Source organism: Procambarus clarkii, chromosome 48, assembly GCF_040958095.1.
Source record: "Procambarus clarkii isolate CNS0578487 chromosome 48, FALCON_Pclarkii_2.0, whole genome shotgun sequence".
Lineage (NCBI taxonomy): Eukaryota > Metazoa > Arthropoda > Malacostraca > Decapoda > Cambaridae > Procambarus > Procambarus clarkii.
In genome coordinates this window covers 3256947-3278689 of record NC_091197.1, presented here as the reverse complement: position 1 = coordinate 3278689, position 21743 = coordinate 3256947, and the positions used below count along the sequence as shown (strand labels likewise).

The 21743-nt window shown below is 44.6% G+C and overlaps 1 protein-coding gene across 1 annotated transcript; it reads left to right on the top strand.

The window, feature by feature from the left end:
- Nucleotides 1-398: 398 nt before the first annotated feature.
- LOC138350976 (uncharacterized protein PF3D7_1120000) lies at nt 399-2933 on the top strand. Its single transcript, XM_069302439.1, has 2 exons — nt 399-441; nt 2320-2933. Exons 1-2 carry the CDS (start codon nt 399-401, stop codon nt 2931-2933), a joined length of 657 nt encoding a protein of 218 aa, XP_069158540.1.
- The last annotated feature ends 18810 nt before the right edge of the window (nt 2934-21743 follow it).

The window sequence follows — 21743 nt, the reverse complement described above, 5'->3', positions numbered from 1 at the left end:
ATGTTCGTGGATGACGCAAAGTTGACGAGAAGAGTTGTGACAGATGAGGATTGTAGGATCCTCCAAGAGGACTTGAACAGGTTGCAGAGATGGTTAGAGAAATGGCTACTGGAGTTCAACACGAGCAAATGTAAAGTAACTATGGGACTATGTGATAGGAGACCAAAGGGGCAGTACCCAATGAGGGGGAACTGCCTACCCGTGACGACGCGAGAAAGAGACCTGGGCATGGACTTAACACCTAATCTATCTACTGAAGTACATATAAATAGGATATCGACAGCAGCGTACTCTACACTGGCAAAAGTTAGAACATCATTCAGAAACCTAAGTAAGGAGGCATTTAGGGCGCTTTACACTGCCTACGTGAGACCAGTCTTAGAGTATGCCGCCCCATCATGGAGTCCCCATCTGAAGAAGCTCACAAGGAAACTCGAAAAGGTTCAGAAGTTTCCAACGAGACTAGTCCCAGCGTTACGAGGGATGGGGTATGAAGAGCGCCTGAAGGAACTGAGTCTTACGCCACTAGAAAAAAGAAGGGAGAGGGGGGATATGATAGGAACGTGTAAAATACTCAGGGGAATTGACAGAGTGGACATAGACGAAATGTTCACACGGAATAGCAACAAAACGAGGGCACATGGGTGGAGGCTGGAAACTCAGATGAGTCACAGAGATGTTAGGAAGTTTTCTTTTAGCGTGAGAGTAGTGGGAAAATTAAATGCACTTAACGAGCAGATAGGTTGTGGAAGCAAACTCTATTCATAATTATAAACCTAGGTATGATAGTGAAATAGGACCGGAGTCATTGCTGTAACAACTGATGGCTCGAAAAGCGGGATCCAAGAGTCAATGCTCGATCGTGCAGGCACAAATAGGTGAGTGCAAATAGGTGAGTACACACACACACGCGGAATGGTCTAGAAAATGGCTACTAAAATTCAACTCAGGAAAGTGTAAGGTAATGAAATTAGGCGAAGGGAGCAGAAGGATAGACACAAGGTACCATCTGGGAGGTGAAATCCTACAAGAGTCAATTAGAGAGAAAGATCTGGGGGTTGATATCACACCGAACTTGTCCCCAGAGACCCACATCAAAATGATATCATCAGCGGCATATGCTACACTGACCAACATAAGAACTGTCTTTAGAAACTTGTGTAAGGAATCGTTCAGGACCCTGTATACTACTTATGTCAGACCAATCCTGGAATATGCAGCTCCAGCCTGGAATCCATACCAAGTTAAAAACAAGACAAAGTTAGAGAAGATTCAGATGTATGCCACTAGACTCGTCCCGGAACTGAGAGGTATAAGCTACGGGGAAAGGCTAAAGGAGCTGAACCTCACGTCCCTGAAAAACAGAGGAGTAAGGGGGAGACATAATAACCCCCTATAAAATTCTCAGGGGAATTGACAGGGTGGACAAAGACAAACTCTTCAGCACGGGTAGAACACGAACAAGGGGACACAGGTGGAAACGTAGTACCCAAATGAGCCACAGAGACATTAGAAAGAATTTTTCCAGTGTCAGAGTAGTTAACAGGTGGAATGCATTAGGCAGTGATGTGGTGGAGGCTGACTCCATACACAGTTTCAAAAGTAGATATGATAGAGCCCAGTAGGCTCAGAAATCTGTACACCAGTTGATTGACAGTTGAGAGGCGGGACCAAAGAGACGAAGTTCTATCCCCGCAAGCACAAATAGGTGGGTACACACACACACAAACACCCCCCCCACCACCACCACCACACACATAACCAAACAAACACACACACAAACACACACGCACACAAAACACACACACATATCAGATTCCAACTGGCAAAGAAAAAACCTTCAGAGCAGAATCATAAAAAAATATATATACCTCTGGTGCAGGCACAAAAATAATATAAACCGAGAAGACAGCATCATATGCAAATTGAAGCAACGTTGCTTATTGTTTCAGAAATCTGAAATTGATTAGGAAATCTGTATGGATTTCCATTATCAGGATCACGAAACCATTTTTTATTATAAAGATTATCGATGTACTAGTAGTACTTTTTGGAGGGTTGAGCTTTGGCTCCTTGGTCCCGCCTCTTGACGTGGGCAAGGACAACTGACCCTCCCTAGAAGGCAACTCACAACAGTCTTCTAATTCCCGGGTATCTATTTGCTGCTAGGGAAACAGAGGCATCGTGTAAAAGAAGAAAAATTAGCCAAGCATCTCCGGCCGGCCGAGGGAATCAAACCCGGGACCTTTCGGTTGTGACCTGGCAGAGCGATGACATCTGCCCTTACGAGCACTGGATTATGCAAGATGTAATTGCAAGGCGTCGTTGCCACTCTACATCATTCCCTGAGACGCTCCATTCTCAAAGAGCCTGGATCTGACGTCAAGGCGCTGGGATCTGACGTCAAGGAGCTGGGATCTGACGTCAAGGAGCTGGGATCTGACGTCAAGGAGCTGGGAGCTGACGTCAAGGAGCTGGGATCTGACGTCAAGGCGCTGGGATCTGACGTCAAGGAGCTGGGATCTGACGTCAAGGAGCTGGGATCTGACGTCAAGGAGCTGGGATCTGACGTCAAGGAGCTGGGATCTGACGTCAAGGAGCAGGGATCTGACGTCAAGGAGCTGGGAGCTGACGTCAAGGAGCTGGGATCTGATGTCAAGGAACTGGGATCTGACGTCAAGGAGCTGGGATCTGACGTCAAGGAGCTGGGAGCTGACGTCAAGGAGCTGGGATCTGACGTCAAGGAGCTGGGATCTGACGTCAAGGCACTGGGATCTGACGTCAAGGAGCTGGGATCTGACGTCAAGGAGCTGGGAGTTGACGTCAAGGAGCTGAAATCTGACGTCAAGGAGCTGGGATCTGACGTCAAGGAGCTGGGATCTGACGTCAAGGAGCTGGGATCTGACGTCAAGGAGCTGGGATTTGAGAACTAGTAGCTGGGATACGAAGACAAGAAACTGTGACATGAAGATGTAAGGGTGAATGAACTGATCTACACCCTTCCCCCCCCCCCTACTGGACCATCGGTGATCGAACGCCGACCCTGCAAGTGTCACGATCGTCACTGTCCAACTGGCTGGCCTTCCATCCCACGGAAAGAATAATAACTGAGTGGCTGAGCTCATAGATACAAGCAATTTAAACATAGCATTACACCTGAGGCTAGACACAACAGGTGAATATCCACAAGACCTCACTGTAGAAGGGGGAGAGTTATCAGGGGAAAGCGCCAAGCCATTATGACTATATAGCACTGGGGAAAGGGGATCAGGATAAGGATTTGGGGACGGGACTTTAAGGAATTGTGCCCAACTATTTGGACGGTCGAGGATTGAACGCCGACCTGCATGAACCAATGGAGATGTGAATGTTTTCTTTAGGGTGATAGTGAAGGAAGGGAATGGCCTAGTGAGGGACGTGGTAGAGGAAGCCTCTGTTCTTAGGGCTTACTTTTGTAGAGTCGTGATGGTCTAGTGGTTAAGGCTCCAGGTACGCCAAGGTGCATAGCGCTCCTGGCTATCTGGGGTTCGAATCCTTCTGGGGTGTGGAGTTTTCAGTTGCATATTGGCTTGGGAACCATTAAATCTTGTTCGTATCTACACACACACACACACATATATATATATATATATATATATATATATATATATATATATATATATATATATATATATATATATATATATATAATATGTGTGTGTGTGTGTGTGTGTGTGTGTGTGTGTGTGTGTGTGTGTGTGTGTGTGTGTGTGTGTGTGTGTGTGTGTGTGTGTGTGTGTGTGTGGGTGTGTGTGTGAGACTGAGGAGAATGGTACTCTACCGTTTTTGGACATTATGATTCATAGAGTCACTAGAAAGTTCAAATTTAATGTGTATAGGAAACCTACCAACGTGGGGTCGTATGTTCATTTTTATTCGAATCATCATAGTAAAGTTAAACAGGCAGTATTTTCAGGAATGTTTCTACGAGCTTTGAGGGTTTGCAGCCCTGAGTTTTTTGATGAAGAGATTGCTAAATATATGAAATTGGGAAGAGTTTACAATATCCTAAGAGGTTTTTGGATTGCTCGTTCGAACAAGCCAAGCGTACGTTTTATAATCACGTCCCCAAAGCGAAACCAGAAATTATTAACTCATTGGTGGTACCTTATGCGAGTGGACTTGAAAAACTGTCTCCGGTTTTTAAGAAACTTAATATCAATTTGGTGTTCACTAATAGTACGATCAAGTCCAATTTAGTAAAAAACTTCCCAGGTACAGCAGGTTGTGTGTATTTGATTCCCTGCAATGATTGTGATTCTGTGTACCTTGGACAAACAGGAAAGTCCTTACAATTGCGGTTGTCACAACATGCTTATAGTATTAGTGCTGCCCAAATGTCTAATGCATTGTATCTGCACACGAGTTTATGCGATCACAATATTAACTGGAATGGGGCGAAAAGCATTACCAATTATGGTGGTTTCGTTTAACGGAATTTGATTGAGTCTGCTCTAATCAGTCAGTGTCCAAATCTTCTTAATGTTAGTATTGGTATGTACAAACTTGATCCATTTTTAAGTTATAATATTGCACAACAGTTTAAGAAAAAGCTCTGATAATGAGGCTTACAATGTCTCATTACAATTTTATATTCATATATTGTGTGTTCATGAGGCTTTTCTTTAATCTTTCATCCATATTCTCTGACCGCTTAATCCTCTTCGACCATTCTAAGCTAAGCTATACCTGTTTCTGGTTAATTCTTTCCCTAGAGATGGGTTAGTCAGGTTCCAGGTGTTGGCCTGTATCCTCCCTCTCTCTCCTCTAGTCAGTCTGGTGTTGACAACGGCTTTAATCACGCAGAAACGTTCACTGCCTTTCACATTTCTCTGTGGATTTTCCGCATAAAAATGATCAGTTTTGTGATCGTCAATTGCATATATATATATATATATATATATATATATATATATATATATATATATATATATATATATATATATATATATATATATATATATATATATATGTCGTACCTAGTAGCCAGAACTCACTTCTCAGCCTACTATGCAAGGCCAAATTTGCCTAGTAAGCCAAGTTTTCATGAATTAATTGTTTTTCGACTACCTAACCTACCTAACCTAACCTAACCTAACTTTTTCGGCTACCTAACCAAACCTAACCTATAAAGATAGGTTAGGTTAGGTTAGGTAGGGTTGGTTAGGTTCGGTCATATATCTACGTTAATTTTAACTCCAATAAAAAAAAATTGACCTCATACATAATGAAATGGGTAGCTTTATCATTTCATAAGAAAAAAATTAGAAAAAATATATTAATTCAGGAAAACTTGGCTTATTAGGCAAATCGGGCCTTGAATAGTAGGCCAAAAAGTGAGTTCTGGCTACTAGGTACGACATATATATATATATATATATATATATATATATATGTATATATATATATATATATATATATATATATATATATAATCTTTGGACAACACCCACCAGTGGGACTCGAACCCAGAAAGCACAACTACCTTCCAGTAGCTGGCATAACTAGTATGCTTTAACCCACTACGCCATCAGACCTTACAAAAGAAGTAGATAGTTCGAGATATATACTTCTTTTGAAAGGTCTGATGGCGTAGTGGGTTAAAGCATACTAGTTATGCCAGCTACTGGAAGGTAGTTGTGCTTTCTGGGTTCGAGTCCCACTGGTGGGTGTTGTCCAAAGATTGTTAATCTTCACTTGTGGTTTATGCAAGTATAGGCTTATATATATATATATATATATACTAATTATTAGGGTACCACCTCAGGTGCAAGTGTAGGGACCCATAGCCTCGGAGAAGAAAATAATGAGTACTCAGAGAAGACATTGTGGATCCTCCACAATCCAACTCTGATTCCCAAACGCACCAAAATCTGTAAATCCTCACATGACACACACCCAAACTCACAACCCTAAACCCTGACACCCACACACGCCCTAATTCACGACGTTGAACACCCAAGCACACCCTAACTCACAAATACACCCCCACAACTCACTCACCCTATCTCATAACCCCACACACCCTGACTCACGATTCTACACACCCAACATACACCCAAACTCCAAATCCCATACCTCCAAATTCATCTCCAAACCCACGCCTCCACAATTACCACACCCAAAATTGGAACCCTAGAACCCAACACCCTCATACACACTCCTCATACAGGAGTGCCAGCCCTCATACACGCCGCTGGCCCTCCTGTCTGTGGCACTGAGCGGGAGCCATCGTCATCTGATATATGTCTTGGCACTCAGGGCACGGGAGAGGGGGGGGGGAGATTCACGAATCAGGCGAAGGCCGTGTCCTCAGATGGGCCAATATTTATTTGTGCGTGTCCAACAGTCTGTATGGCTGTGTGTGTGTCTATCAGTGTATGGTTGTGTGTGTGTCTATCAGTGTATGGTTGTGTATGTGTCTACCAGTGTATGGTTGTGTGTGTCTACCAGTGTATGGTTGTGTGTGTGTCTACCAGTGTATGGTTGTGTATGTGTCTACCAGTGTAAGGTTGTGTATGTGTCTACCAGTGTATGGTTGTGTATGTGTCTACCAGTGTATGGTTGTGTGTGTGTCTACCAGTGTATGGTTGTGTATGTGTCTACCAGTGTATGGTTGTGTATGTGTCTACCAGTGTATGGTTGTGTATGTGTCTACCAGTGTATGGCTGTGTGTGTGTCTACCAGTGTATGGTTGTGTGTGTTTACCAGTGTATGGTTGTGTGTGTCTACCAGTGTATGGTTGTGTGTGTGTCTACCAGTGTATGGTTGTGTGTGTGTCTACCAGTGTATGGTTGTGTGTGTTTACCAGTGTATGGTTGTGTGTGTCTACCAGTGTATGGTTGTGTGTGTCTACCAGTGTATGGTTGTGTGTGTCTATCAGTGTATGGTTGTGTGTGTGTCTACCAGTGTATGGTTGTGTGTGTTTACCAGTGTATGGTTGTGTGTGTTTACCAGTGTATGGTTGTGTGTGTCTACCAGTGTATGGTTGTGTGTGTCTACCAGTGTATGGTTGTGTGTGTCTATCAGTGTATGGTTGTGTGTGTGTCTACCAGTGTATGGTTGTGTGTGTCTATCAGTGTATGGTTGTGTGTGTGTCTACCAGTGTATGGTTGTGTGTGTCTACCAGTGTATGGTTGTGTGTGTCTATCAGTGTATGGTTGTGTGTGTGTCTATCAGTGTATGGTTGTGTGTGTCTACCAGTGTATGGTTGTGTGTGTCTATCAGTGTATGGTTGTGTGTGTGTGCTTGCGTGGAAGTTTGTATGGCATTATTTTTGCTTGTAAAGAAGTTCTTGTTTGGGTGGAAGAAAGTTTGTGGCTGCCAGTGTGGAACGGGTTTTCAAGTATGTAATTCCCTGGAATAATTTTTTTTTGAAGGAGCTGTCTTGTGTGGGAGGGAGAGAGGGAGTGTGTGGGAGGGAGAGAGGGAGTGTGTGGGAGGGAGAGAGGGAGTGTGTGGGAGGGAGAGAGGGAGTGTGTGGGAGGGAGAGAGGGAGTGTGTGGGAGGGAGGGAGGGAGGGAGGGAGGGGGAGTGTGGGAGGGAGGGAGTGTGTGGGAGGGAGGGAGGGAGTGTGTGGGAGGGAGGGAGGGGGAGTGTGGGAGGGAGGGAGGGAGCGTATTTCCTCCACTAAGGATATAACTAAGTGTAAGAGAGTATAACTACCCTTCGTGAGTCGAGGTTGACAGCCCTCGACCTTCCAATAGTGTAGGAGTCTAGTACACGCTGTTTAAATCTCTAGATAAAAGAGGGCTTACTGCCTTTTCTAATTACTTAATCTTGCTAACTACCCTCCCGTGGTTCTTGTTAATCCCCCATGCAAGAACCCGCTGCCAGATCTTGGCTCAGAAATGTCTGCAGCCTCCATGCAAGGGCCGGCTGCCTGATCTCTGCTCTGAGGTCCAGATTCCAGCGACCATGCAAGAACCAACTGCCTGATTTTGACTTTGAATCCTCCGCAGTAACCTTTAACGAGGCACCGAGCAGGCCAAAAATACTCGCTAGTGACGTCACTGCCTGGAGGCGAAGATAGTGGGAATTGTGTAGGGACAGAGGAAGTGAGCCTGAAGAAGGCGGTGAAGCGAGAGAAAGAGTTAGAGAGAGAGAGAGAGAGAGAAAGAGAGAGAGAGAGAGAGAGAGAGAGAGAGAGAGAGAGAGAGAGAGAGAGAGAGAGAGAGAGAGAGAGAGAGAGAGAGAGAGAGAGAGAGAAAGAGAGAGAGAGAGAAACAGAGATAGAGTGATAAACGACAAAGTTAGCCGAGAAAGATAGATAAGACGGAAGTCAGTAACACAGCCACACAGCACAATATAGCAACACGACCCCTCCATAACACGCAAGCAACGCTCCACCAATGAATCCGCTCAAGGGGCCATCAACACCCTGTTGATAACACGAAAAATAGCTCACAGGAATGAAGCAAGAGAATTAAATCAATCAGATTCGGCCACGAGAAACGAAACTCAAGATCAAAACAAGTACAACGAAGGCAAACAAGTTTTTTTGGTGATCCACTCAAACATGTACATACGTACACGAACACAAATATACACACACACACACACACACACACACACACACACACACACACACACACACACACACACACACACACACATACACACACACAGAGGCAAACACACACACACACACACACACACACAGGCAAACACACACACACACACACACTCACACACACACACACACAGGCAAACACACACACACACACACACAGCCAAACACAGAAATGATATTCCCAGAAGCGTAGTGCCGGATGGAACTCTAATGGCATTAACACCGGAAAATCGGCTTTGGGAGTAACATGGAGGCGAGGAGGCGTGCCACGCTGTAAAGGCTTCCATTCATAAGTTACACCGTTCACAATACTGTTATGTTCATCCTTCTTATGCTGCTTGAGAGTGCTCTTCCTGCCGCCTGAAAGATCTCCTCCAACTGCAGCCGGAAATTTCTCTTCCTCCTGCCTCAAACTGTTTCTTTATCCCTGAAAATTCTTCTGCTGTCTGAAAGTTTAGCTCCTGCTGCCGGAAAGTTCTTCTCGTCCTGCTGCCAAAAAGTTCTGCTGATGCTGACTGAAAGTGCTCCTTTTTCCAGCTGCCTGAAAGTGCTCCTTTTTCCAGCTGCCTGAAAGTGCCCCTTCTGCTACTTTTAAGTGTTTCTCCTGCTGCCTGAAAGTGCTTCACTCGCAACTTTATATCAGTATTATCAGTAGATCATTCCTGTTTCAGTATCAATCAGAAGACATTTATCATGCATCAGACTCTACACAAGGTGACCATATTGGCGGGGAACACACCACATGAGGAGGAGTTCAAACAGTGACATAGTATATATATATGTCGTACCTAGTAGCCAGAACGCACTTCTCAGCCTACTATGCATGGCCCGATTTGCCTAATAAGCCAAGTTTTCATGAATTAATGTTTTTTCGACTACCTAACCTACCTAACCTAACCTAACTTTTTCTGCTACCTAACCGAACCTAACCTATAAAGATAGGTTAGGTTAGGTAGGGTTGGTTAGGTTCGGTCATATATCTACGTTAATTTTAATTCCAATAAAAAAAAAATTGACCTCATACATAATGAAATGGGTAGCTTTATCATTTCATAAGAAAAAAATTATAGAAAATATATTAATTCAGGAAAACTTGGCTTATTAGGCAAATCGGGCCTTGCATAGTAGGCTGAGAAGTGTGTTCTGGCTACTAGGTACGACATATATATATATATATATATATATATATATATATATATATATATATATATATATATATATATATATATATATATATATATATATATATTTATATACATATATATTCACGAAAATAAATTCAGTATTTACATTTCCACAAACACTGCCCAGTGTCTCTTAAACACTTTGGCGTCCTGATGACGTTCTCGGCGTCATCACCCACTCCTTCTTATTCTTATTATTAAGTATAAACATTGTGAATGAAAGAGTTTAACACTGGGTTGTGTGCTCACCGGCGATGCTCAGCCTACCATCCGCTGCGATACGTCCTGCAGCCTTGCCCGGCTTCCCACCGGTCTGCACAATCCTAATCACTCTACTATCATAGTCTCCGGAGATCAACTTGACTCTCTCAAATTACTGGCCCGATGTTAATCACTTCATAAGAGCGTACGCATACTACTCAAGGTACTCCCCAGTTTCACCTTAATGCATCCGTGCAGGACACCTCACTACAGTGCGAAGATGAGACCCACCAGCACAGGAAGATCGTGTCACCCTTGGCACGATCTCCCATAGCTATAGGCACTCGACGACTGCTCGATGTGGCCCTCAGATCAGAACTGATTCTCCCAAAATCCTCGAGCAAATAAGTTAAATCTTGTCCCACAACTGTGACATTCCCTCTGACCCTCCTCAGCAACTATTCATTGTGCCTTAGCCGTCAAGACTCCTTCTAACTCCTAGTTTCCGATCGTGCCGGATCATTGAAGTTACAGCCAGCCTCACATAATTGGTGGAAGCCCTTAGAGGATAAGGCATACACTGGCGTCCCAGTATGTCTCCTCCGTCTTTCCATATCCGCTTTCATACTCAAGCTCTTCATACACTCCGTTATATATACCGTTACTTCATACATACATTACTTCAGAAACCGTAATGAGGATTCGAACCTATGTGCTGGGAATTCCCACACCCCCATACCGTGACCTCGTCGCCTAGAGCGCATGTCCCTGGGAATACCCACCGCATAGGTTCGAACCCTCTTCACGGCCCCTGTGGATTTTCTCCCCCATTACAAAGTCGAATGCACTGAAGGAAGAAGTCATATAAGCCACCTCCATCCACAATCACCAGGAGACTTAAACAAAATTGCATCGGGAACGCCAGCGCCACTAACTAGGGGCAAAAAGGACCTATACCTCACTTCCCCATAGTCACTGTTAGGTAAGGATCATCCCCCCCCCCACTACTAATGCCACCACCAACAGTCTGGTAGATCAGGAACACTCCCCCTATGATGGGAGAAGAGGTAAGATGAGCCAGCCCGAGCACACATGGTATATTGGAGCCGCCAGTAATTACTTGGGTAAGACTCAGGAGGTGATGTTCTGTTGTGTTTATTGTCCAATTACTGCGGCGCTACGTGGAGGCGGGTCTGTCCAGGGAACACTGTCCAGGGAACACTGTCCAGGGAACACTGTCCAGGGAACGCTGTCCAGGGAACACTGTCCAGGGAACACTTGACCAGGGAACACTGACCAGGGAACACTGACCAGGAAACACTGACCAGGGAACACTGTCCAGGGAACACTGTCCAGGGAACACTGTCCAGGGAACACTGACCAGGGAACACTGACCAGGGAACACTGACCAGGGAACACTGATCAGGGAACACTGTCCAGGGAACACTGACCAGGGAACACTGATCAGGGAACACTGTCCAGGGAACACTGACCAGGGAACACTGTCCAGGGAACACTGATCAGGGAACACTGTCCAGGGAACACTGACCAGGGAACACTGATCAGGGAACACTGACCAGGGAACACTGTCCAGGGAACACTGTCCAGGGAACACTGATCAGGGAACACTGATCAGGGAACACTGTCCAGGGAACACTGTCCAGGGAACACTGTCAAGGGAACACTGACCAGGGAACACTGACCAGGGAACACTGTCCAGGGAACACTCTCCAAAGAACATTCTGACCAGGGAATACTGTCCAAAGAACATTCTGACCAGGGAACACTGTCCAGGGAACACTGACCAGGGAACACTGACCAGGGAACACTGACCAGGGAACATTGACCAGGGAACACTGACCAGGGAACACTGACCAGGGAACACTGACCAGGGAACACTGACCAGGGAACATTGACCAGGGAACATTGACCAGGGAACACTGACCAGGGAACACTGACCAGGGAACACACTGACCAGGGAACACTGACCAGGGAACACACTGACCAGGGAACACTGACCAGGGAACACACTGACCAGGGAACACTGACCAGGGAACACTGATCAGGGAACACTGACCAGGGAACACACTGATCAGGGAACACTGACCAGGGAACACTGTCCAGGGAACACTGACCAGGGAACACTGTCCAGGGAACACTGACAATTGAACACTGACCAGGGAACACAGTCCAGGGAACACTGACCAGGGAACACTGACCAGGGAACACTGACCAGGGAACACTCTGACCAGGGAACACTGACCAGGGAACACTGACCAGGGAACACTGTCCAGGGAACACTGACCAGGGAACACTCTCACCAAGGAACACTGACCAGGGAACACTGACCAGGGAACACTGACCAGGGAACACTGACCAGGGAACATTGACCAGGGAACACTGACCAGGGAACACTGTCCAGGGAACACTGACAAGGGAACACTGTCCAGGGAACACTGACCAGGGAACACTGTCCAGGGAACACTGACCAGGGAAAACTCTGATCAGGGAACACTGACCAGGGAACACTGTTCAGGGAGCATTCTGACCAGGAAACACTGTCCAGGGAGCATTCTGACCAGGGAACACTGTCCAGGGAACACTGACCAGGGAACACTGTCCAGGGAACACTGACCAGGGAACACTCTCACCAGGGAACACTCTCACCAAGGAACACTGACCAGGGAACACTGGCCAGGGAACACTCTCACCAATGAACACTGACCAGGGAACACTGACCAGGGAACACTGACCAGGGAACACACTAACTAAGGAACATACTCACCAGTAAAGACAAAGTGAGACGGAAAAGATAAAGATTAAGAGGCAGAAGAGAGTGTTAGTAAAGATAGAGTGAGAGGGAGAAGAAGCAGAGAGGTAGAAGAGACAGAGTGAGAAGGAGAAGAAGCAGAGAGGTAGAAGTGACAGTGAGAGAGACAGAAGAGGGTGAGGAGGAACATCAAAAGGGAACCAAGGTTGCTCATACAAGAAATTAAAGAATTGCAAAAACTCGAGAGGACAGAGAAATGAAGGGGAGGAAGGGGAGAGACGGACAGAGGAAGGGGGGGGGGGGAAGACAGATAAAGGGAGGGACGGGCAGAGGAATGGGGAAAGACAGAAGATGGAAAGGAGCAAGGAGAAGACAGTATAAATCCGAGACGAATCAAGTTAAATCGCGAATATGTTTTGATAAGTCACAATGTCACACAATTTAAGAAAGAGGCGAAGATCTACAGATATGTTGTTTGATAACTGAAGACCTACAGGTATCTTTATAGATAAGTGAAGGCCTACAGATACATCATCTTAAATAAATAAAGATCTACAGAAACATCTTCTTAGATAAGTGAAGATCTACAGAAACATCTTCTTAGGTAAGTGAAGATCTACAGATACATCATAAATAAATAAAGATCTACAGAAACATCTTCTTAGATAAGAGAAGAACTACAGATACATCTTCTTAAATAAGTGAAGATCTAGAAAACATCTTCTTAAATAAGTGAAATGCTACAGAAACCAGAACCAGTATAAACAAAGACCTTCAGAAATATGTCCTGAAACATGTCTTGTCAAACAATCTATAATCAACGACCTGTGGCTCAAGTGTGGTACTTTTTTTTTTTTTGAGATATATACAAGAGTTGTTACATTCTTGTACAGCCACTAGTACGCGTAGCGTTTCGGGCAGGTCCCTGGAATACGATCCCCTGCCGCGAAGAATCGTTTTTTCATCCAAGTACACATTTTACTGTTGCGTTAAACAGAGGCTACAGTTAAGGAATTGCGCCCAGTAAATCCTCCCCGGCCAGGATACGAACCCATGACATAGCGCTCGCGGAACGCCAGGCGAGTGTCTTACCACTACACCACGGAGACTGTACTGTAGGGTTTATCACTTAAAAAGCGTTCTTAGTCTTTCAGCTATCCTCTGACAAGTTGTGGTGCTACAGAGACTACACAATTAAACTGCCTTTTATGGAGGCAAAAGTGCATATTGCACACTCTGCATTAAGGAGGTATATTATACAGGGAATATCAGGGACGGTGTAATATATATAAGGAGTGTTAGGGGGACGGTATAATATATATGGAGTATTAGTGGCTTTATATTTTCCTTACGTTTTTCTGCTGTGTTTGATAATTATCTTAAGTGGGTCGTCAAGTGAGCTGTAAGTGTATGATTTCTCTATGATTGCGTTAACCTTAATTTGCTATTCAACTTGGTTTTAACTCCTGCTTAGCATCGTGAATATTAAAGTGTCTTGAAGTGCGAAATTATGGGAGAAGGGAAAGCAGGAATAGAGAGAGAGAGAGAGAGAGAGAGAGAGAGAGAGAGAGAGAGAGAGAGAGAGAGAGAGAGAGAGAGAGAGAGAGAGAGAGAGAGAGAGAGAGAGAGAGAGAGAATCAGAGGGAGGGAGTCAAAATGGAGAAAATTAGTTTTGATGCGAAGATAAACTTATTAACGAACACTAAGAGAAGAATAGGCGAGTAAAGAGAACAATGGGAAACACTCTAGGTAATAGAGCACCAAGGGATTCATGATCAACAAAACTACGATAAATATATATATTTGGCAAAGAAAGGAACCAAGAAATTGATGTACAAATAAAAGATGGAATAACAGACTGGAGTGACAGATTTACACATATCAGAAATCAGAGTAATGAAAAGAACTTTTTGAAGAATATCTATCACAAACTAATTATAAAAATGTAGTTCTATAAATTTGCATACTCCCAGGATTTTTTATCAAGTGATCGATGGGTCTGTCCTGGATCAAAATCTCTCTCAACACAAATCAGTTTATTTAGATACAGTATCTAAATAGATACAGTATCTAAATAGATACAGCATAATATCTTGCTACTCTGAGAAGTAAGAACATGATCAAGAGTTTGTTAAGTAGGGGCATAAGGATGAGCAATGTGTGTCAGCTGATAATACACTCCATCCTCCGGATTTGTCAATACGTAAAAAAAACGACTGTTTTGACTAGCCAGAAACCTACGAACGCCAGCGACTCGCCTAGTCAACCAAGACTCATACAAAAATGTCAAAGTTCTGTGCTCTAATGTTAACCAGTATGTTGCATTTTGACGCGACTGGTCTATTGCGTAAAAAAGGTGATGTATAAGGCGAGAAGACGGATTCATTATACATCGTTCAAAGTCAATAAAAATACAGAAGTAAAAAAAGTTGTTCTTACCTGAAGATCCGTGAAAACATTTTTATTCTATCAAATGATGATTGATTGGTTGATGAAGAAGATTAAGCCACCCCAGGAAGGTGGTCACCGACAGGAGGCCTCGTCGACGACCGGGCCACGGGGACGCTAAGCCCCGGAAGTACCTCAAGGTAACCCCAAGAGGTGGCACGGGCATGAATAGCCCGCAAGTTCAAAATGACGATAACAGAATTAGAAGACACTAATGCACAGCCAAAATGCAACCAGAGACGTCGGAGCAAGCGAGAGATACACAGTAGGTCAATTTAATACCAAACAAGACTCCGATGATTTTTGGTACTAAATTTCAGTACCAGACAAAACTCCACAACCAGACATTGACTCCTGTCTTGAGTCAATGTCCATCAACATTTTGCGACTTGATGAGTGTGAGAAGCTTGCAGGTGGGGACTATGTAACTGTCCAGAGTCCGCTCCTCCAGCGACACACGTGTCTCTCCTCCACTTGGAGATGCTTAGTGCTTCCATGTGCTGGGGTCCGACATCCATGCCTGTGTCCTAGCCGTCCATACATGCTGGGAACTGAGGCGTCACACATGTGTCTTAGCACCCCCACAAGCTGATGAATGACGCTGCCATATGCCATACCTGCGTGATGGCACGCAGGTACGGCATATGGTTGAAATGCATAAGCACATGGTTGAAATGCATAAGAATGACGCTGCCATATGCCATGCCTACGTGATAGCACGCAGGCATCGCATATGTTTGAAATGCATACAGGCATAAGCTGAAATGTTGATAAATCAACATTTCAGTGAAATTTTATGAAAAAGGTCAAAGTGATTCGTATGATCTGAGACGTACAAACGGGTGAAGCGTCGGCAGCAAACCCAGCTTGGGTGCAGGCAGGAGGAAAAAAATAGGACAATTCCAGGCACCGTTGATTGTGTGGCAAATCCCACAATCAAGCTGAATTAGGGAGCTGGTACCATGGGCCAATATCCGGCTAGTAAACTTTTTCCCAACACCACTGGGGGAGAGAACTGGATAGGGACATGATCACCACATCAAAGATTAGCGGAGATACCCAAGTGAAAAAGGGAGGTGAAAAGGGCATAATTTTTTCAAAGAAAGCAAAGAAGTGAACATGGAAAGACAGGTGGAGACAGTACAAGATAACATAGTTGGGAATAAAATAAGAGAACACATATGAAGACAATACGAGAGGACACAGATAATAAAGACAGCACGAGAGGACACTGATGAAGACAATACAAGTAGACACAGATGAAGACACAGACAAGGCTGAGAGAGAGACGTAACCAAAATCATTTTTAGTGTGTTGGTAAGGAGCCAGTGAAGAGGCTTTAAAGAGGCTTTTGTGTTCAATTTTATTCCCTGAGAAGGAAGTAACGAAGAGAGAGAGAGAGAGAGATTCCGTACGAGGAATAAAAAGTGCCGGAACCCATCTCTCGATACAAGGAGGCGCCGGTAATGGCGTCTAGTTCCATACACGGAGACTCAGAAGGTGCTTGAGTTCAATGGACACGTTGAACAGGAGGCTCTGGAGTCTCATACCTACAAGAGGAGGCAATCGAGTCAAACTCTCTTCTGTGGAATCCATCTATGTTAAATACAACCTTCAGGAGTCAATGCACCGGACAAGAGATATCTTAATATGTGGGAACAGGAGCTGAGCTTAACCTTTCATGCACAAGTATTAACAGTAACACAAAGGTAGGAGATACATTTAGAGATAAAAGAGAGACATAGAAGAGGAAGACAGACCAAAGTAAACAACTGGGGTAGGGGTCAGCGCAGCGGATTAAAGGGGAATTAAAATGGCCAAAGACCTAAAGGACACTAAGCCAGTGCCACAGATGGGGTTGGGTGGGGGCAAAATGGAAGGTGGGTTAGGGGTGGGTGGGCTTCCTGGTGTGGATTGAGTTGTTGGTTGAAGTGGGCTTGTTGGTAGTGTGGTGGGCTTGTTGCTGGGGTGGGCTTGTGACTGAGGTGGGCTTGTAGTTTGAGCTTAGCTTAAGGTCTAAGTAGGCTCATGCATTCAAGAAAGTTCAAGAAAAACTTGCCTGTGCAACTCCTTCATTGTTATCAGTGTTCGGTAGTCACAAGGTGTTTGTGATATTGTTAATGATTGGCTCTTTCCTCCAGTGGCGAGACTTCTCTGGGCACTCAGTAAGCAACACCTATATGAGTGTGAAAGTGACCTTTGACTCACAGGAGAGTGTACTGGCTCTTGCTCACAATCAGGGAGGAAATTAGAGCCCTTCTGAACTGCGAACATTTATGTGACACAGAAATGCGTAAAGTACCTGACCCGTATTTCAGTCATACTGTTAATTGCCAATTAGATTAATTATCTCCTGTGACCGAGTTTCTAACTGGTAAGGATGTATCGTAGTTTAATGCAATGGTTTTTTGTTTAATAAATAGCCTTTAGCTGTCAGCCTAAATATAATTTCCTTCAATTTGTTTCCTTATTCAGTGTGTCATCTACTTGTGTCAACCCGTTTGTATTGATCAACAATCCCCTTTGTTCACTATGATACCAGTATTCGCCCTACATATTGATTCTACAATAACCAAGCTATTAGATTTGCAATTGACACTGTTTAACGAATTTACGAACGATTAATGAAACGTCAAACGATCCCATGGAAAACCAACGCCAGTATTGGTGGTCCTGCAACCCGTTCTCGCAAATTTAATAAGTCAATATTGACTTATTAAATATGTGCATAGGTGACATACTTAACATAATAGATACCCTTAAAAAGATTCATAGAAAACACCGACCTTACCTAACCTTGTTAGTATCTTAAGATAAGCATCTTATTGCTTCGTAATTACAATTATTACCTAACCTATAATAGGTATAGGTTAAGTAATAATTGTAATTACGAAGCAATAAGATGCTTATCTTAAGATACTAACAAGGTTAGGTAAGGTCGGTGTTTTCTATGAATCTTTTTAAGGGTATCTATTATGTTTAATATATCACCTATGCACGTAGTTAATAAGTCAATATTGACTTTACGAATTTGCGAGAACGGGTTGGGTCCTAGCAGGTAGGTAAGAATGAATTAGCAACGTGAGTGACGTGGTTTACCACTCGGCAAGTTGCAAACCTACACATTGCACAAGAATGCAGCCAGCTGGCGGTGTCAGTGAGATAAACAGGGAGATGCTGAGGGGATTTGGCTCAGTTGTTTATGTTGTTGGAGGATATGAGGAGAGAGGGAGAGTGTTGGTGGATTTAGTGGAGGGAGGGGGGAGTGTTGGTGGATTTAGTGGAGGGAGAGGGAAGTGTTGGTGGCTTTGGTGGAGGGAGAGGGGAGTGTTGGTGGATTTAGTGGAGGGAGAGGGGAGTGTTGGTGGCTTTGGTGGAGGAGGAGGGGAGTGTTGGTGGCTTTGGTGGAGGGAGAGGGGAGTGTTGGTGGCTTTGGTGGAGGGAGAGGGGAGTGTTGGTGGCTTTGGTGGAGGGAGAGGGGAGTGTTGGTGGCTTTGGTGTAGGGGGAGGGAAGTGTTGGTGGCTTTGGTGGAGGGAGAGGGGAGTGTTGGTGGCTTTGGTGGAGGAAGAGGGGAGTGTTGGAGGCTTTGGTGGAGGGAGAGGGAAGTGTTGGTGGCTTTGGTGGAGGGAGAGGGGAGTGTTGGTGGCTTTGGTGGAGGGGGAGGGGAGTGTTGGTGGCTTTGGTGGAGGAGGAGGGGAGTGTTGGTGGCTTTGGTGGAGGAGGAGGGGAGTGTTGGTGGCTTTGGAGAAGGGAGTGTTTTGGTGTGTGAATGGTTGAGTTTGGGTGTATGAACTGGTGGGAGCCTCGATGCGGGGAAAGGCGTTTTGGTCCGTGAGTGAGACGATTTGTGAGTGATTGGCTTGTGAGTAGTTGGGTGTGAGTGAGAGTGAGGGTGTGGGTGTAAGTGTGTAGGTGGGACTGAGTGGTAGGCATGGGTCTGAAAGCACATCTGTGAAGTAATAGGCAGTAAAAATGGTGCAAGGGACACTTGCAGATTGTTTCTGGATAGAGTGAATGAAGTGATTTGTGAGAAAGGGTGGGAGAGAGAGAGAGAGAGAGAGAGAGAGAGAGAGAGAGAGAGAGAGAGAGAGAGAGAGAGAGAGAGAGAGAGAGAGGGAGAGGGAGAGAGAGAGAGAGAGAGAGAGGGAGAGGGAGAGAGAGAGAGAGAGAGAGAGAGAGAGAGAGAGAGAGAGAGAGAGAGAGAGAGAGAGAGAGAGGGAGAGAGAGAGAGAGAGAGAGAGAGAGAGAGAGAGAGAGAGAGAGAGAGAGAGAGAGAGAGAGAGAGAGAGAGAGAGAGAGAGAGAGAGAGAGAGAGAAAAGTGATTAAAAATCATTAGCAACCATTAGGGAACTACTGAGACCACTGAATTAAACACAAAATAATCTTTATTAAAATTCAAGAAAAGAAGCTAACTTTATACCAAAACAATAGTTGAGTTTTTCTTACATTTAAATCAAGTCTAACTTTATCCCATAAGACAACGCCAATTAAGAGGAACATGACCTATCACACTCCTGGCTTCTAGCGGCGGAGATCACCGAGTTAGAGTCAATAAACCATTCAGGCATAACAGCGAATGTGTGATTAATGAGGGCTCACCAGCCTCCGAATTCTCTGATTAAAACAACTCTTTTACTTATTACTAACAACTGAACTTTTCTTGAACAGTGATTCGCTCTCTACAGTGTGCAAATCACATCTCTTTAAATTGTACGCACTTTATATACAAATAATTACTAACAGAGACAAAGCACCTGGCTTAACCTGTCCTAGGTCTAATTATTCACCAAATTAAAATGTACAGAAATAAAAAAATGTTGTTGGAGAAAAAAAGGTCTTTTTATATATATGGCGTTGTTCTTGTTTAAGATTCACTACCAGGAGCAAAGAGTACCAAGGAGCACAGACTATGGTGAGCCCGCAGTGTCATATATAGCGTCCGTGAAAATTAACGACAATTTTTTTTCAATCAGTCGTAGCTACTGAGGAAACTAGCTACTGGGCGCCTGACAAATGGGTGGACAGCGCTTCGGATTCGTAGTCCTGAGGTTCCGGGTTCGATCCCCGGTGAAGGCGGAGACAAATGTTCAAACTTTCTTTCACCCTGATGCGCCTGTTACCTAACAGTAAGTAGGTACCTGGGAGTTAGACAGCTGCTACGGATTGCTTCCTAGGGGTGTGTGAGAAACAGGAGGTCTGGTCGAGGACCAGGCCGCGGGGACGCTTAGCCGCGAAATCATCTCAAGATAACCTCTCGATAGCTTGGACAAGTTAAGCACGAGGATGGGTTGAAAATCATGAAAGATAATGTAAATTTGTTTGACACTGTACTCACCTAGTTGTACTCACATAGTTGTGCTTGCGAGGGTTGAGCTCTGCTCTTCGGCCCGCCTCTCTACTGTCAATCAATCAACTGTAACTAACTACTAACTAACTAATGTTTTTTTTTTTCACACACAGACACACACACACTAAAAGGAAGCGGATAAGTAACAGATGTCTAACTCCCAGGTACCTATTTACTGCTAAGTAACAGGGGCATTCAGGGTGAAAGAAACTCTGACCATTTGTCTCTGCCTGGTCCGGGAATCGAACCCAGGCCACAGAATTACGAGACCTGCGCGCTGTCCACTAAGCTACCAGACCCCACATGTGTGTGTGTATGTTTGTGTTAGTGTGTGTGTGTGCGTGTGTGTGTGTGTGTGTGTGTGTGTGTGTGTGTGTGTGTGTGTGTGTGTGTGTGTGTGTGTGTGTGTGTGTTTGTACTCACCTAGTTGTACTTGCCGGGGTTGAGCTCTCGCTTTTTGGTCCAGCCTCTCAACTGTCAATCAACTGGTGTACAGGTTCCTGAGCCTACTGGGCTCTATCATATCTACACTTGAAACTGTGTATGGAGTCAGCCTCCACCACATCACTTCCTAATACATTCCATTCGTCAACTACTCTGACACTAAACAAAATTCTTTCTAATATCTCTGTGGCTCATTTGAGCACTCAATTTCTTCCTGCGTCCCCTAGTGTGTGTACTTCTTGTGTTAAACAATCTGTCTCTATCTACCCTATCAATTCTTTTGAGAATCTTGTATGTGGTGATCATGTTCCCCTAACTCTCCTGTTTTAAAGCGACGGTAGGTTTAATTCCCAAAGTGCCTCCTCGTAGCTCATACCCCTCAGTTCGGGCACTAGTCTGGTGGCAAACCTTTGAACCTTCTCCAGTTTAGTCTTACGCTTGACGAGATATGGACCTCTGGCTGGCTGGCGCTGCATTATCTCCAGGATTGGTCTAACATATGTGGTATACACGGTTCTGAATAATTCCTTACACAAGTTTCCAAAAGGTCGTTCTTATGTTGGTCGTATTCCTACATGTATTCTTATGTATGTGTGTGTGTGTGTGTGTGTGTGTGTGTGTGTGTGTGTGTGTGTGTGTGTGTGTGTGTGTGGATGAGTTTATGTATGTGTACTCACCTATTTGTACTCACCCATTTGTGCTTGTGGGGGTTGAGCTTTGGCTCTTTGGTCTCGCC